Here is a 15195-nt window from a genome sequence, read left to right as displayed (position 1 = left end):
TCATGACCTCACAGCTTCGTGGGTTTGAGTCCACACTGGGCCTCTGTGCTGGCAGCATGGAGCCTGCTTGGGATTCTCTCTCCCGGCTCCTCCCCCACTCACGCTGGTCTCTGTCTCTCTCAAAATAAATAAACTTTAAGAAAAAAAAATGAATGGACAAGAACATCTAGATAAAATATATATATATATGATAAAGGATTTTGATCTGGAACATAAGCACTCCTATAAATCAGTAAGCCCAAGTTTTAGAAGGGAAGAAGAAATGAAGACACAAAAGCAAGATACCTGAATGGTCAGTAAGCACTTGGAAGCATGTTCCACGTCATGACTTACAGAGAAATGCAAGGGCTACCACTAAATGCCCGCCAGAAATGGTACGATGGAAAGAACAGAAAATACTAGAGTGAATGTGGAACTGGAATTCTCATACACTACTTGTGGGGAATAAAATACTAATACTCAAAAGAACATAGCTCAATCTCAAGAACATTATGCCTAATGACCCAGACCCCGAATGTTACATACTGGATGATTCCATTTATATGAAATTCAAGAATGATACAAGTGAACAGTAGCAGGAACTTTCAAAAGTGAACTTCCTATGTTCGAGTTCTCCGGAGCTCCGGAGACACAGAACCAATCCTCCACATCAGCAAATCAAATCCAACAATGTGCAAAAAGAATTATATACTACAACCAGGTGGGATTTATTCCATGTATGCAAGATTGATCCAGCCTCTGAAAACCAGTTAATATAATCCATCACAGCAAAAGGCTAATAAAGAAAAATCACATGGTCATATCAGCAAACAGAAACATGTGACAAAACCGAAAATCCATTCACAAAGCTCAGCAAACTAAAAATAGAGGGGAATTTCCTCAACCTGATAAAGGGCCAATTAACATTATGGTAAAAATGTAGACACTTTCCCCCTAAGATCAAGAGCAAGGCAAGGATTCCCACACTTACTACTCCTCTTAGCAGCCTTTTTCAAAATACTAGAAGTCCTAGCTAATGCAGTGAGATGAGAAAAAGCAATAAAAGATCAAAAACAGATTTGGGAAGGAAGAAATAAAACCGTCTTTGTTTGCAGACGACATGATCATCTATGTAGAAAATCCCAAAGAATCAACCAAAAATCTCCTGAAACTAATAAACAATGATGGCAGAGTTGCAGGCTACATGGTTACATACCATCAATGAAAACTCGTATTTACATTAGCATCCCCCAAAATGAAATACTGAGGTACCAATCTAACAAAAGTTGTATAGAATCTGTATGAGGAAAACTACAAAATACAGTTCTGATGAAAGAAAATAAACGAGATATAAACAGAGATACTCCATGTCATAAACAGGAAAAAATATTAAGATGTCATTTTTTTAAAGTGTTTATTTATTTATTTATTTTGAGATAGAGGGAAAGCACCAGTGGGGGAAGGGGAGAGAGAGAGGGAGAGAGTGAATCCCAAGCAGGCTTTGCACTGTCAGCGCAAAGCCTGACTCGGGGCTCAAACCCATGAACTGTGAGATTGTGACCTGAGCTGAAATCAAGAGTAAGATGCTTAACTGACTGAGCCACTCAGGCCCCCCTAAGATATCATTTTCCCCAACTTGATCTACAGATTTCAATGCGCTTCCATTTAAGAATCCCAGAATGTTATACTGTGGATATGGGCAAACTAATACGTGGAAAGACAGAAGACAAGCAGTATATCGAAGAAGAACAAAGCCTGACAGGATGGATACCACCCACCTTCAAGACTTGATCAAGACAGCATCGTGATGGCAAAAGACACAAACAGGTAAGAACAGAATAGAAAGCCCAAAAATAGACCCACACATATACAGTCAACTGATTCCTGACAAAGAAACAGGTCAGGTCATTCGGGAGAGATGGGACAGTCTTCAACAGATGGTACTGGAACAACTGGAAATCCGCATGCAAAGCAGGAAAAAAAAAAAAAAAAAGTCGAATCCCACACACAGACCTTATAACAAAAACACAAAAAAACACATAAATTAACTCGGAATGTATCTATCATAGACCTAAATATAAAACACAAAACTAAACTTGCAGAAGATAACAGAGAAAATCCAGAGACCTTGGGTTTGGCAATGACCTTTAGACATAACACCAAAATCATGACCCATGAAAGAAAAACTGATTATGTTGGACTTAATTAAATTTAAAGCCTTACAATCTGTGGAAAACACTGTTAAGAGAATGAAAAGATAACCCAGACCAGGAGAAAATATTTGCACACCACTTACTGATATAAAGGACTTCTATCCACATACACAGAGAACTCTTAAATTTCAATAGAAAAAAGCCAAACAGCCCAATTAATCAACAGACACCTCACCAGAGGACACACACAGATGGCAAATAACCTAAGAAAAGATGCTCAGCCTCACAGGTCATTAGGTAATTGCAAATGGAAACAATAAGATGCCACCACGTTGCTGTCAGAATGGCCAAAGTCCCAAACACAGTACCAAATGCTGGTGACAACGCGGGACAGTACATCCATGCTGGAAGAGCCTGGCAGTTTCTTACAAAGGTAAATCTAGGCTCTACCATATGATCTAGCAACTGCACTCCTAGGTTTTTATCCAAATGAGGTCAGGGGCGCCTGGGTGGCTCAGTCGGTTAAGCGTCCGACTTCAGCTCAGGTCATTCATGATCTCACAGCCCGTGAGTTTGTGCTGACGGCTCAGAGTCTGGAGCCTGTTTCAGATTCTGTGTCTCCCTCTCCCTCTGTTCCTCCCCTACTTGCACGCGTGCACTCTCTCTCAAAAATAAACATTAAAAAAAACAAGTCTAGACAAAAACCTGCAACCAAGATGTTCTGCAGTAGGTAAACAGATAAACTACGGTACATCCACAATGCCATCCAGCAGTAAAAAGAAATGAGCTATCAAGCCCCTAAAGACAGGAGGGCTGTCTGCTAAATGAAAGAAGCTGTCCTGAAAGGGTGGCAAACCTTATGACCGCCACTATGAGATAGTCTGGAAAAGGCAGAATAGTAGAAGGCAGTAACATAGATCAGTGGTTGCCAGAGGGGGTGGGGAGGAGAGGGCTGACCGGGGGTGCATGGGACTCTCAGGGCAGGGAATCTACTCCGTCTGATATGGGGGTACGTGACATTACACATTTGTCAAAACCTACAGAGCTATGCAACACAGAGTGAACCGAATCCTAATATGAACCAGGGGCTATAATTAACAATGGATCAGTCCTGGCTCCTCCGTTTTAAGAAATACCCCACACTCTAGTGCAAGGTCTTAAGAAGGGAAGTAGTGGGGGGCGCCTGGATGGCTCAGTCGGTGAAGCGTCTGACTTTGGCTCAGGTCATGATCTTGCGGTCTGTGAGTTCGAGTCCCGCGTCAGGCTCTGTGCAGACTGCTCAGAGCCTGGAGCCTGTTTCAGATTCTGTGTCTCCCTCTCTCTGACCCTCCCCCGTTCATGCTCTGTCTCTCTCTGTGTCAAAAATAAATAAATGTTAAAAAAAAAAAAAAAAGAAGTGGCGGGAGGGGAGCTCTACTTTCTGCTCAATTTTTCTGTGAACCTAAAACTGCTCTAAAAAAAATAAAGTCTAATTTTCCTCAATAAATCATTACTAATCTGCTTGAGGTACCTTTACAAACACTACGTTCTTCCTGGGTTGTGGTTACTATTATTTAAAGAGAAAGTATACACACTTAAGAATTTTAAGAGAAGGAGAGAAGAAAACAATATCCTATGACTTACCTGTTGCTTCAAACGTCAGCTTTATAGAATCCCAGGGTGTCTGTTCTTTGGACACGAGTCTGAAATGAGCAGGATTTCCTGGAGAAACTTCTGGAGCGGGAAGATACCAGTTTTTCCTATTTGGAAAGGGAGCTTCAATATTTAGGATGCTTAATTAGTTGACAGCTACCTGTAACTCGTGGACATGGTCAAATATATGAATCACATTCTGGGGCATGAAAATAAGCTTGGGGTGCCTGGGTGGCTCAGTCAGTTGTGTCCAACTCTTGACTTCAGCTCAGGTCACAGTCTGTGGGATCAAGCCCCACATCAGGATTCTCCCTCTGCCACTCCCCACTCTTGCTTTCTCTCAAGATAAATAAACTAAAAAAAACAAAACAACCCGACTCTGATGGATAGGATAAACCATGCTAACTACTCTGAAGGCCCGGGCTATCGGGTAATAAAACTTACCCAAAATTAAGATCAAAGGATCCTAGGTGATATTGATTCCACTACCCATCCTACTCCTTCTTATCCAACCCTTGACTACCAAACCGTAAAAGCTTCCCAGGAATGAAAGTTCGCAATTCATAGTTATCTTCTATCTACCAGACCAGTTGAGAGGGCCAGCCTTTCTAACTACTCGGGCTTCCAGAGGAAGGACTTCCTAAATTTGAAAAGGCAACGGTAAACTTCCAAGCTCTCTGTCCCACTAAAGGAGGAGAACTTGTGCAGTGACAGGAAACAGCGTACCTGGCACTTGACCTCTGTTCACCAGCTGCAGTAATGAAGTACTCGCATAGCGACGGGACCTGAGAACTGACCCCCCGACTAAAGCAGCACAGGAGTGAACCCACCTGATCAGAAAGTGCACCGGGAGGTACCACGGGAAACCACAGAGGGGTGCGTTCTCCTCACAGTGAGCTCGGATGCTCTCGTTGATCTCCGGAATATGAGGTGTTATGTGAGACATTCCAGTGTAATCAAACCCATTGATCCAGATCCCAGAGTCCCGTTTGACTACGTTTCCATCCAGGTCATGAAAAGTTCTAGTCATGTGCTGGAAAGAACGGACCGATGAGAATACTACTTGAATCCCCTCCCCCACATCCCCAATCCGGAGGGACAGACAGAGGACATCCACAACAGCAAGAACTGGCGTGGCTGCAGAGTCACAGGGACCGACCCTCACTGCCGCAGGAGGTGTGGGCTGGCACGGCCGCTTCAGGAAACTGCTTGGTGTCCCCTCAACGTGCACGCAGCCTTCAAGCCAGCAATTCCGCTCTGGAATGTGTACTCAGAGAAACTCCTGAAGGTTCAAGAGCTCTGATTCGGCACTGCCCATACCAGCGAATACTGCAAACCACCCCAACACCCACCAATGGCAGAATGGCCAGATAAAGGGGGGTGCCCCCCCCCAGGAGTCTCCCGCACCACTGTGACACACAGCAACGTGCAAGCTTCTCACATGCTGCGGGCAAACAGCAGCAAGTCACAAATGCATAGTTAGGCACTGCCTTATCAGAAGTTCACAAAGAGGCAGATGGTATCTTCTTGTTTAGGGATTCACACATACGTGGTGAAGAAAAATAACGTAATGATTAATCCTAAACTTCAAGATCGCGAATGAGTACATCCTAGCAGGTGGGGAGGGGGGGAGAACCGGGAGGAAGGGCACACGCGGGTTTTATGAGGTGCTGCTTAATGTTCTTTCTTTCACACTCGACGATCGATATACAGATACACAGTTTCATTATTCCTTACAAATATATATTTAAGTTTCATTAAAATGTTTTTGAAAACCTATTTCAGAGTGAAAAGACACGGACACTAGAACTGCATTTAGATAAAGGCCACAAACAAATGCATCCTAAAACAAACACACACACACACACACACACACCCCTTCCCTGTGACCTGAAGCTAATTCCCGTTGTCACCACTAGATGTCAGACTTGGGCCTAACATTTCTATGAAGAGGCGCCAGCTAGAACAGCTTCATTGCGGAAAGAATATCAAACTGGAAGAGAAAGTGCACGGCCCACCGCCAGCTCATAAACGGCTTCACTGGAATGCAGCCACCCTCGCTCGTTCAGGTACGTCTGCGACCACTGTGCCGTGCCGGGACACGGACTTGTACGGCTGGCAGAGCCTGAAGTATTTATTACCTGGCCCCTCTGGGGAAAAGTCTGCCAACTTCCGGCACTGGGGAAGAAGAAAACCCCAAACAAATGAGAACAGGAGTTTTTAAAAATAAAAATGTAGCTTTTTCTAAATACTACTGATGTAATTATAAAAATGTGGCAAGTCACTGAAGGTACACAATCTGAAAACTAGCTGTTCTTCACTGAAGGTTTTGCAAATTGTAGCCACAGAAAAAAAGCATGTGGCTGTGTCCTCCAGGACGATAAACAAGGAATATTTGGCCCTTTTTCAGTATCTCCTCCCCACTATTTACATTCAAACATTACTATTAACTTATTCAAGTCCCCGAATAGTTACATAGATTATCACTTGGCTTTTTTTGGTTTTAAGATTTGTTTTTTAAAGGAAGCTCTACGTCCAACGTGGGGCTCGAACTCTGACCCCAAGACCCAGGAGATGCCCGCTCCACCGGCTGAGACGGCCAGGCGACCCCTGAAGTTGGCTTTTGTTTGCCTCTTGCAACCTCTAAGACAGAACATGACTATACATAAGGCAACCTGGTTCTTTCTCCTGCTTTATAGTACCAACTCTAAAACGTGCAGAAAAACCTAAAATCTCAGACAGTTCTAAATCTCGTTCTTAGTCCCTAAACTATTATACTTTCATTATGACACAGTACCTTCAACGCTACCTAAGAGCACTTTTACTGGCATTTTAAAATATCTTTTATTTTGCCAGTTGAATTCACACTTTTACTCAGCCTGCAGACAGGTTTACAGTGTGTACTTCTGAGAGCTCATCACCCCACACATCTGCTCTTGTTTTTCTGGGCTGGGGCACTCGCAGCACGTGAACAGTGCCAGCACGAGCGGACATTTCCAATTCAGTCTCTTGGGAGAAGGCTCTTGCTGATAAGAGCCTCTTGGTGGCCAGTCTTTCCCTCACTGCCTTGCCCAGAGTGGCCGAGTGCAACCAAATAGGTCAACAGCAGGGAAGTCTGTCGGTTTTCCTGTTGACCGGCGCAGCACACACGAGGCTTTCCCCTCCAGAACCACAGCGCTCACGCGAAACTGCGCTCACCTGCAGAAACACCCTCTTTGGCTTCGGACTGGCGGGATGCGAGCTGTATGGGAAAAACGCCCCACTGCAAACGAGGAGAAACGTAACCACACACACCAGAGTTAAACTCAGCATGGTTCTCTTCGTGCTTCTGGCAAGGTAGATGAAGTTAATCTAAAACACAAAACGCAGAAAAGGAAAAATTACCGTCGGCAGAGAGGTGCTTTTAAGCTGCCCTTCACTTGGGAACCGGGGTCACCCGACCAGTCGTGAAGAGCGCTCGTCGGCGTGGCCGGCCCCCCGCAAGTGCCCGCGAGCAGGCTCGACTTCCGGGGGCGGGGGGCTTCCATCATGGGCGGCGGCTGCAGAGACCAGGGCCGCCCCCACCCGCCACGATGGTGCCTGCGACAGGCAACCAGCCAGCGAGAGGGGCAAGGAAACAGTCAGGGTCTCGGTTCGGTCGGCGAAGAACCAGGATGGAGACCCAACGCCGGTCAAACCGTGACCTCGCTGTACCTCTGATCCTCTCGACGCCCCTAGTTAACCACTGCACAGTAGACCCCAATTATCTACCAAACATCATGACATCGGGTTTTTTTTTAATTTTTTTTTCAACGTTTTTTATTTATTTTTGGGACAGAGAGAGACAGAGCATGAACGGGGGAGGGGCAGAGAGAGAGGGAGACACAGAATCGGAAACAGGCTCCAGGCTCCGAGCCGTCAGCCCAGAGCCTGACGCGGGGCTCGAACTCACGGACCGCGAGATCGTGACCTGGCTGAAGTCGGACGCTTAACCGACTGCGCCATCCAGGCGCCCCTTGACATCGGGTTTTTATGAAAGAACTGGAGGCGGGATTTTAAGCATAAGCGAGCCCATTTCAACAAAACTCAAGTTCCACTCCCAATGCTTTTGTAATGTGCCAACGTGCCGGCTTCATCTAAATTTGCATTTAGATGTACCTTCAAGACGTAGTCTACCCATGGGCCTGCACATAAGGAAAATCTGTAGCACAAAGTAACACGGTCCCCTTTGGTGCTCGGTAACCAGAGCCAACGCCGTCTAAAACAGCAGATCTGAACTTGGGCAGGAAAAGCAAGTGGCTCGGTCCCAAGGTGGGCATCTAGAACATCCTATATATGCTTCTACGAGCTTTTCAATGGTAACGAAATCATTGAAATAAAAGATGTCTACAGATCCCTTAGAGGTTCGGAAGGAGCCACACTGATCCAATCCCTGCTCCCCCTTCCACTCACCCTCCAGGCTTGATAAGTAAGACTGAAGAACACGACTGTGAAAAATCAGGCAAACATCCACAACCAGCCATGTCCTCTGCTACATAACATTAGGTTTTGTACCTACAGTGCACCAGTATCTCATCCGGGGTAATGTCCAGCAAAACAGTACTGGTCTCAGGACTAAGACCTTACATTTTCTTTTTAAGAAAAAAAATTTTTTTTTCATGTTTATTTACTTTTGAGAGAGACATAGACAGAATGCGAGTGGGTTGGGGCAGAGAGAGAGGGAGGCACAGGATCCCAAGCAGGCTCCAGGCTCCGAGCTGTCAGCACAGAGCCCGACGCGGGGCTCAGACTCACGAGCTGTGAGATCATGACCTGAGCCGAAGTCGGACACTCAACCGACTGAGCCACCCAGGTGCCCCAAGACCTTACGTTTTCACACGGCGAGCACAGAAACAAGATAGCATCCAAGGAGCTGGGGCTGTTGGGGGGGGGGGGAGGGCAGTGAGTTAGCAAAACACAATCTGTAACCCTGTCTGTCCCTCTCTGTCCTAACAGTCACGGTCCTTTAACATGTGGCTCCTCGGCACAGTGTCAAATACCCTGCCAAGTCCTGGTGCAGAGTCTCTCGGGACAAGATACAACCTCCCCACCACATGCTGTGCTTCCGGCCACCTCCACCCAGCTCCCCCACAGCTGTCCTCAAACCTCCATGGAGGCTACAGTCTGCACATCCATTCCCTCTTCTCCAAACCGTGAGGCTCATCTTCTGCCCTGTCCCGCATTTTCTGGACGCGGTTTGGTAACGGGGGTGAGTGAAATGCAGTCCCAGAGCAGAAGAGGAGGAGGGGGGCCTGCGTTTGCATCCCGCTCTCTTAAATTTCACTTTTATTTCTGCCTTAAATGTCCCATCTTCCATCACTCTAGGTTCCGAAATGGGTGCAAAATAAAACGAAGAGAAGCACGAGAAGGGTCTGCGCGGCGTGCGCACGTGCGAGCGGTCTCGTTCCTCGTGAGGGTCCCGATGTCACTGAGCACCACCCGGGACACCTGCTACCCCACCGCAGACAGGAGAGTGCCTGCTTCCTGGCAAATATACTATAAACCCCCAAGGACTGAAAGGAACGCTTTCTGAAATCTGCATTCCGATTCAGTTCTCCACAATCCGAGGAGCGCAGGCCGGCTCTGCCTCAGCCACTCCGACCGCTACACGTCAACACGGAATCACGACTGACTGACGCCACCAGTGTCCAAGAGCCACGCGGCCACTTCACGTGATGATGAAAACTAAACGAGGTTTTCGGGTATTCCAGCAGGCGTTCTCCTGAGGTTTTCCTAGTAAAATATAACCTAGCAGGTGATATACTTTAATCCTCTCCCTATGCTTGCTAAGATTTCCTTACTTTGGAGGCATTTTCAGTTTCCACAGTGAAGATTTCAGGGTTTACTCTGTCCAGTTCCATGTGGGACAGAACTGAAATGCCCCACATTCTGATCATCTCCTCTGAACCTTCATCCACTGGCCCTGATTTAAATACACTGGGGACCCAGTTTCTAACTGAGCTGATTCTGGATCAGAACCTCATCCGCGTATGATGAAACCCCACCAACTCCGTTCACCCTCACAGCAGCAAAACCATCCACTAACACGTACAGAGAATTTAAAGGCTTAATATTAAAACCAAAGGAAGTAGGGGCGCCTGGGTGGCTCAGTCGGTTAAGCGGCCGACTTCAGCTCAGGTCAAGATCTCGCGGTCCGTGAGTTCGAGCCCCGCGTCGGGCTCTGGGCTGATGGCTCAGAGCCTGGAGCCTGCTTCCGATTCTGTGTCTCCCTCTCTCTCTGCTCCTCCCCCGTTCATGCTCTGTCTCTCTCTGTCTCAAAAATAAATAAAAAACGTTAAAAAAAATTAAAAAAAAAACCAAAAAACCAAAGGAAGTAAACCCTGCAAACCACAAAGAACAGTTTAGAATTTTCCATCCATCCACCCCCCGAAAATGCCAGTAAGCACTTGATGATTGTATTACAGGCACAATGGCTGGAACGCTCAGACTTCTTTCAGCTGAGCGCAAGCAACAGTGTGCAGAAGAAGCACTCTCCTGGGCTAGATGCACAGGTGCGCGTACAACTCTTTACGGCCTCCTTAAGAGACTTCCGTGGATGGTGCGGGCCACACACGTGGTATTCTTACGTGCTGTCTCTCAATCCTGACCTCCATGAGATGTCCTTTACTGAATCGGCGTGGAAAGGCCCACCACCATCTCCGTGGAGGAAAGCACTATAATAAAGTCACAACTACTCTTCTGTGTAGTCCCTAGCTGCAAATCCTGCAGCGTGCCTGTGGGCGTTCAGTAGTTGCTTCCTATCCTTCACAATTCCAATGGAAAGAGCCACAACACAGACGCCTGCCTGCACCAGCGGGGCCAGACCGGAGTCCTGCAGAGTACGGACGCCGTGCCGAGGGCAGAGCTTGCCCAGAGCCCGCCCAGAGCGGGGGGGTCCGCGTGGGGTCTGCCTTCTCTCTGGACAGCTGCAGGGAGGGCAAAGGCAGGACTGTCCCTGTAAGGGCAGAACGCCGACACCAGAATGACAAGGCCTGTGACGCTCCGCATCGTGTGTGTCCACCACCTGAGGAGAGGGGCTCTGTTACGAACTCTGCGGCCCTAGCAGCCAGGTAGCTGAACGGTAACGGAAAGAGCCTCATCAGAACCAGTCTTCCTCCACCAGCTCTAAAAACACTAATAAAACCACCACGTATTTATTAACCTTTGCCTCTAATTAGGAATTGTTCTAAAAGTCCACCACCAAGCAACCTCTACCAGTTCTCACCTGGTGTGCGTTCTCCAGATTCACGTTCAGCTGGTTTGAAGGCTGTGAGGAGAGGTACGACCAGAGGACTCGGGAGGACCGGGACGCAAAACTAAAACCCCATTTCCCATCTTCTTACCACACCAAACCTACTTTCTGCACACACATGACTGTTTCTTTTGCTTAAGTGTTTCCAAGTATAAGCAACACAATTTCACAGAATCGACTGTGGCTAAACTCATCGCATATTCATATAAAACATACAGGAAGAACTATTTTTTAAATGTTTTTTCCTTACAAAATAGGAAGACAGGATCATCGTACAACCAGCCAAAATGGAAGCCAGCACAACGTCAGGTGGGATTTCTGTACCACTCCTCCCAAGGATGGGGGTAAACATCTCGAATACTGCCCAGATGAGGTACAGTGCGTAAAGATAAGGAACAAACATCCCCGAGAGGTACAAGGCAATAAATTTTCCTTGGGCACCTAGGGAAAAAGAGAAAGAAATCACACATCTTTGAAATTCTACAGTGAGACACAGATTTGCATAGCACTGCTGTACCTAACACAGAACATTTCACTCAGGGACGTTAAAATACAAGTAAGAATGAAATGGAACGTAGGTAATACATCAGCATGCATTCATAAATGTGAGAATGGGATGGGGTATAAGGTAGAAAATAAAAATCCGTGTGATCTGAAAATTTAAAAAAAGCAAACAAAAAAAACAAAACACAACACAGCGAGAATCTTGAAACCCTAGCCCAAAAGACCAAAAAAAACCAATTCCCGCAAGTCCTGTCTTATTCATCTTAAGGTATTTTCCCATTTGCATAAAAACCCAATATACCCTACCATGCTGCTTAAAGTCTTTGCGCGTGCAAAACTTTGTGAGCAAGGGAAACGCCACCCAGACAGCACTAATAAACGCCGAGCAAAGTCCTTGAGATGTGAGAGCCATAAGGGAAACACAGTGCACAAACAGCGAGATGTCAAAGAACACTTCTCCCAGATACCGGTCGCTGGCATTCTGAAAGAGAGAGAGATATACCAGTAATCTCATCCGTGGGCATTCATAAAGATCTAATATTGTGATAAAATTTCCATCCCTCAGAAGAGTTATTTTGTTTTAAAGAGCATTTTAAACTGTTAAGTAAACACTACCTCCTGTCATGACATAACGAATTTAAATTGCTGCACAGGAAAGGGGCATTTAGGAAGATGGGGTAAAATCATTACTCGTGGGATGTCTGGGTGGCTCCGTCGGTTAAGCTTCCAACTCTTGGCTGGTTTCAGCTCAGGTCATGATCTCACGGTTCGTGGGTTCGAGCCCCGCATTAGGCTCTCTGTTGTCGGCGTGGAGCCTGCTCCGGATCCTCTGTCCCCTTCTCTCCATCCCTCCCCAACTAGCGCTCTCCTTTTCTCCTCTCTCTCTCAAAAATAAACACTTAAAAACAAAACAAAATATCATTACTCGTGTGCAATCTGTGCTTTTCTTCCACTGGGCTAAAAGGAACCTTTGGAAATTTCCTAAAATAGATTTAGGAAGGGCTCTCCTAAAAACATTCACCCCTGTAGGCTTTTCTAGTTTTGCAGCTTCCAAAGGCGAGAAGGGACCTGCAAAGAACAGCGCCACCAGCAGCACGCCTGGAAAACTGCAGGCCCTTCGGGGACCTGGCCCTCTGGGGTTTGGCTGGGTTCCCGTGTCTCTTCCTCCTCTAACCGGTCTTGTGGTGCAGCTCGGCCCCGCCCTGACTTCCTGGTGCCTTCACGTTCAGAAATTTGATCTGTATTTCTGGGCTTTGAAGTCTGAGGAGTCCCGTGCAGCACCCCGAGCTCCTCAGAAAAAAGCTGCCGTAAGAACTTCATACCTCTGAACGTCCGCACCAGGGATTCCATTAACATGACCAACAAAGTTACCACTGCAGCGCAAAAACCCCAAAATCGGCACGTGGGTTACTTCGAGAGCTCGAGACAGCTTCGGTCACGAGTTTTCAAAACCCGTTCAAGTTCTCTCGACAAACCCGCTCAGAAACGAAAGGCTATCGCTGCTGCACTTAGACGTACAACGCGGCGTGAAGGGGCGCAGTCTTCAAAAATAATTTAGAGGAAAATGGCACTTAGGATTCGATCTCAAGCCGAGTACCACCCAGATATGTAACTGTACTCAGAGATCAAACAGACGCCCCCCAGGTCTGGCTCCCCTCTCTCACCTCTGATCCCTGCCACCCGCCCACTGCCATCAGTCTCTACGCTGTCACAGTCACTCGCGATCCTACTCAGAAAACGCTACTGGCCGCCTCACTGATCCTCAGGGTCGTGCCCCGGCTTCACGCTGGCCTGCTCTCCCGGTTACCGGGCCACCGCCTCGTGCTCACCACGCTGAGCTTACTGACCATGACCCAAATGCATCCCGGGCGCTCCCACCTCTGACCGCCATCTGCCGCGCTTCCACTCCTGCTCCAAAACCCAGTTCACACGTCACCACCTCGTTCACAAAGCCTTCCCGACCTCCACAAACCGACTCCTCTCTCCTGGCCCCGAACCGCTCCAGCCGAACAGGCCGTTCTCTCACTTCATCCCAAGGTACTGCGAACAAGGGTCTCCCCCAGCCCCCCACATGAAGCTGTGAGCTCCTCCAAGAGACCCGTCCTTATGAATCTCTTCCCACCGGGCCGTCGCAGGCGGCCAGGCCCACCAGGCAGCTCTGAGAATATTTGTGAAATGCGACCCGTCTTCCTTTCCATTGTGCTTTCAGCCCCAAAGTTCATGATCAGACAACTGAAATCAGTCCAAGTAAATAGAACTTCACTCATAAGCATTTCTGTCTCTGGCCCCCCTGCCTCATTAACAACGACCCCCACACCCGGGTAACATACCACTGCACTAAGAATAAGCACATGAACTTGAGTCCCACAGCACAATCTCTTGGACACGGAAGCCACAAAGACACAAGCATTAGTTCATCCATAAACAGACGGCTAGCTTCAAAGGGCCTCTTCTGAGGTTGGCATGGAAGCGGTCCTCAGACCACAGCCCAACATCAACTGAAACGGAGACCAAGGTTCATCCACGGTCTAGCACCAAAGACATCCTTGTGGAAAGACGCCGGATTACCTAACCTTCTGTCTGCATTCTAATCCTAGCAGGGCAAACTGAAAAACAGGTGCGCATTGGCTGTCTTGAAAATAAATATGGGAGCTAACAGATTTTTCCCTTTAAGTCACTTAGAAACTCTTTAGAAACCATGGGTCACTTTTGCATTGTAGTTTACTGTGAGTCCTGTTACACGGCTGAAACCGTTAACAATATGGGGATATTCTCCCCATCAGCATAGATCATTCTGGAACCCTATCACTCTTCCCTCTTTTTCCCCTAGGAGGTGTCCTCCCCCTGCCACAGCACATCTGCATGCCGTCAGAATCCGCATTAACACACGGGGTGAAAGGGAAAAAAAAAAAAAAAAAGTGAAGGAGACGGAAGAGAAACTCCGAGTGCAGCTTCAGGGCAACATGCTTCCTGCGTGTCAGTGCCCTGTGTCCGAGGGGCCCGGGCACCAGCGACGAGGAGCACGGCAGCCGGGCCCTCGTGGCGCTCAACCCACGGCCCAGCGGAGGACCGAGCCACTCACAAGAGGAACGGGCGAGCCCGGGGAGGGCTGGCGGACCAAGTGCACGGGGGCACACCGAAGCAGATTCGGCCTTGCTGTCACAACCACCCAAACGCCTCACAGCTTGATAACGGCACCGAAGCCTGCAACAAAACCCTCCAAAGCAGCAGCCTTCCAGAACCGGAACACGGTTCTGGGAGCCAGTGTTCTACGATCACGCGAAGCCATTTCTGACGCCTCCACAGGCCAAATACAATGAATCCCACCGGAGTCTGTCTCCAATCCCTGCAGGCGGCAAAAAAAAAAATCAATAAACATGCCTAACACTTACCATGTAATAAAATCTTTTTGCGAGGGTATGGATGAGGATTATTTTGGCTGTGGCTGCGGTTCCATACAGACAGACGGACACGTAGAAGTGGTTATACCACGAGAGGGACCGTCCGATGAGAGAGACGAACACCGCTATAATGAGCACGGTAACCAGGCTGGTGAACCAGCTCACGAGGGTGATGCCGAGCCCGCAGAAGAAGTCCTTCGTGTAGTTACCAGCTGGAGACAGAACACAACGTGGACGTCACCAGCTTTATCAAACC

General features: G+C 47.7%; 1 protein-coding gene across 2 annotated transcripts in view; it reads right to left on the bottom strand.

Moving 5' to 3' along the window:
• The window catches only part of ERMP1 (endoplasmic reticulum metallopeptidase 1), a 45139-nt gene that overhangs the window by 6998 nt on the left and 22946 nt on the right, over positions 1–15195 (bottom strand). For both annotated transcript variants that reach the window (XM_078436071.2, XM_078436070.2), the window contains 6 exons: positions 14931–15151; positions 11845–12019; positions 11285–11475; positions 6963–7115; positions 4595–4797; positions 3756–3871 (listed from right to left, as the gene is read on the bottom strand). In XM_078436071.2, coding sequence (XP_078292197.2) covers positions 3756–3871; positions 4595–4797; positions 6963–7115; positions 11285–11475; positions 11845–12019; positions 14931–15151 — 1059 coding nt within the window. The remainder of the gene's footprint in view (positions 1–3755; positions 3872–4594; positions 4798–6962; positions 7116–11284; positions 11476–11844; positions 12020–14930; positions 15152–15195) is intronic.

This window comes from Panthera onca, chromosome D4 (assembly GCF_046562875.1).
Source record: "Panthera onca isolate mPanOnc1 chromosome D4, mPanOnc1 haplotype 2, whole genome shotgun sequence".
Lineage (NCBI taxonomy): Eukaryota > Metazoa > Chordata > Mammalia > Carnivora > Felidae > Panthera > Panthera onca.
Note: the sequence above shows the minus strand (reverse complement) of the source record. Positions and strands in the feature narration are given on the sequence as shown.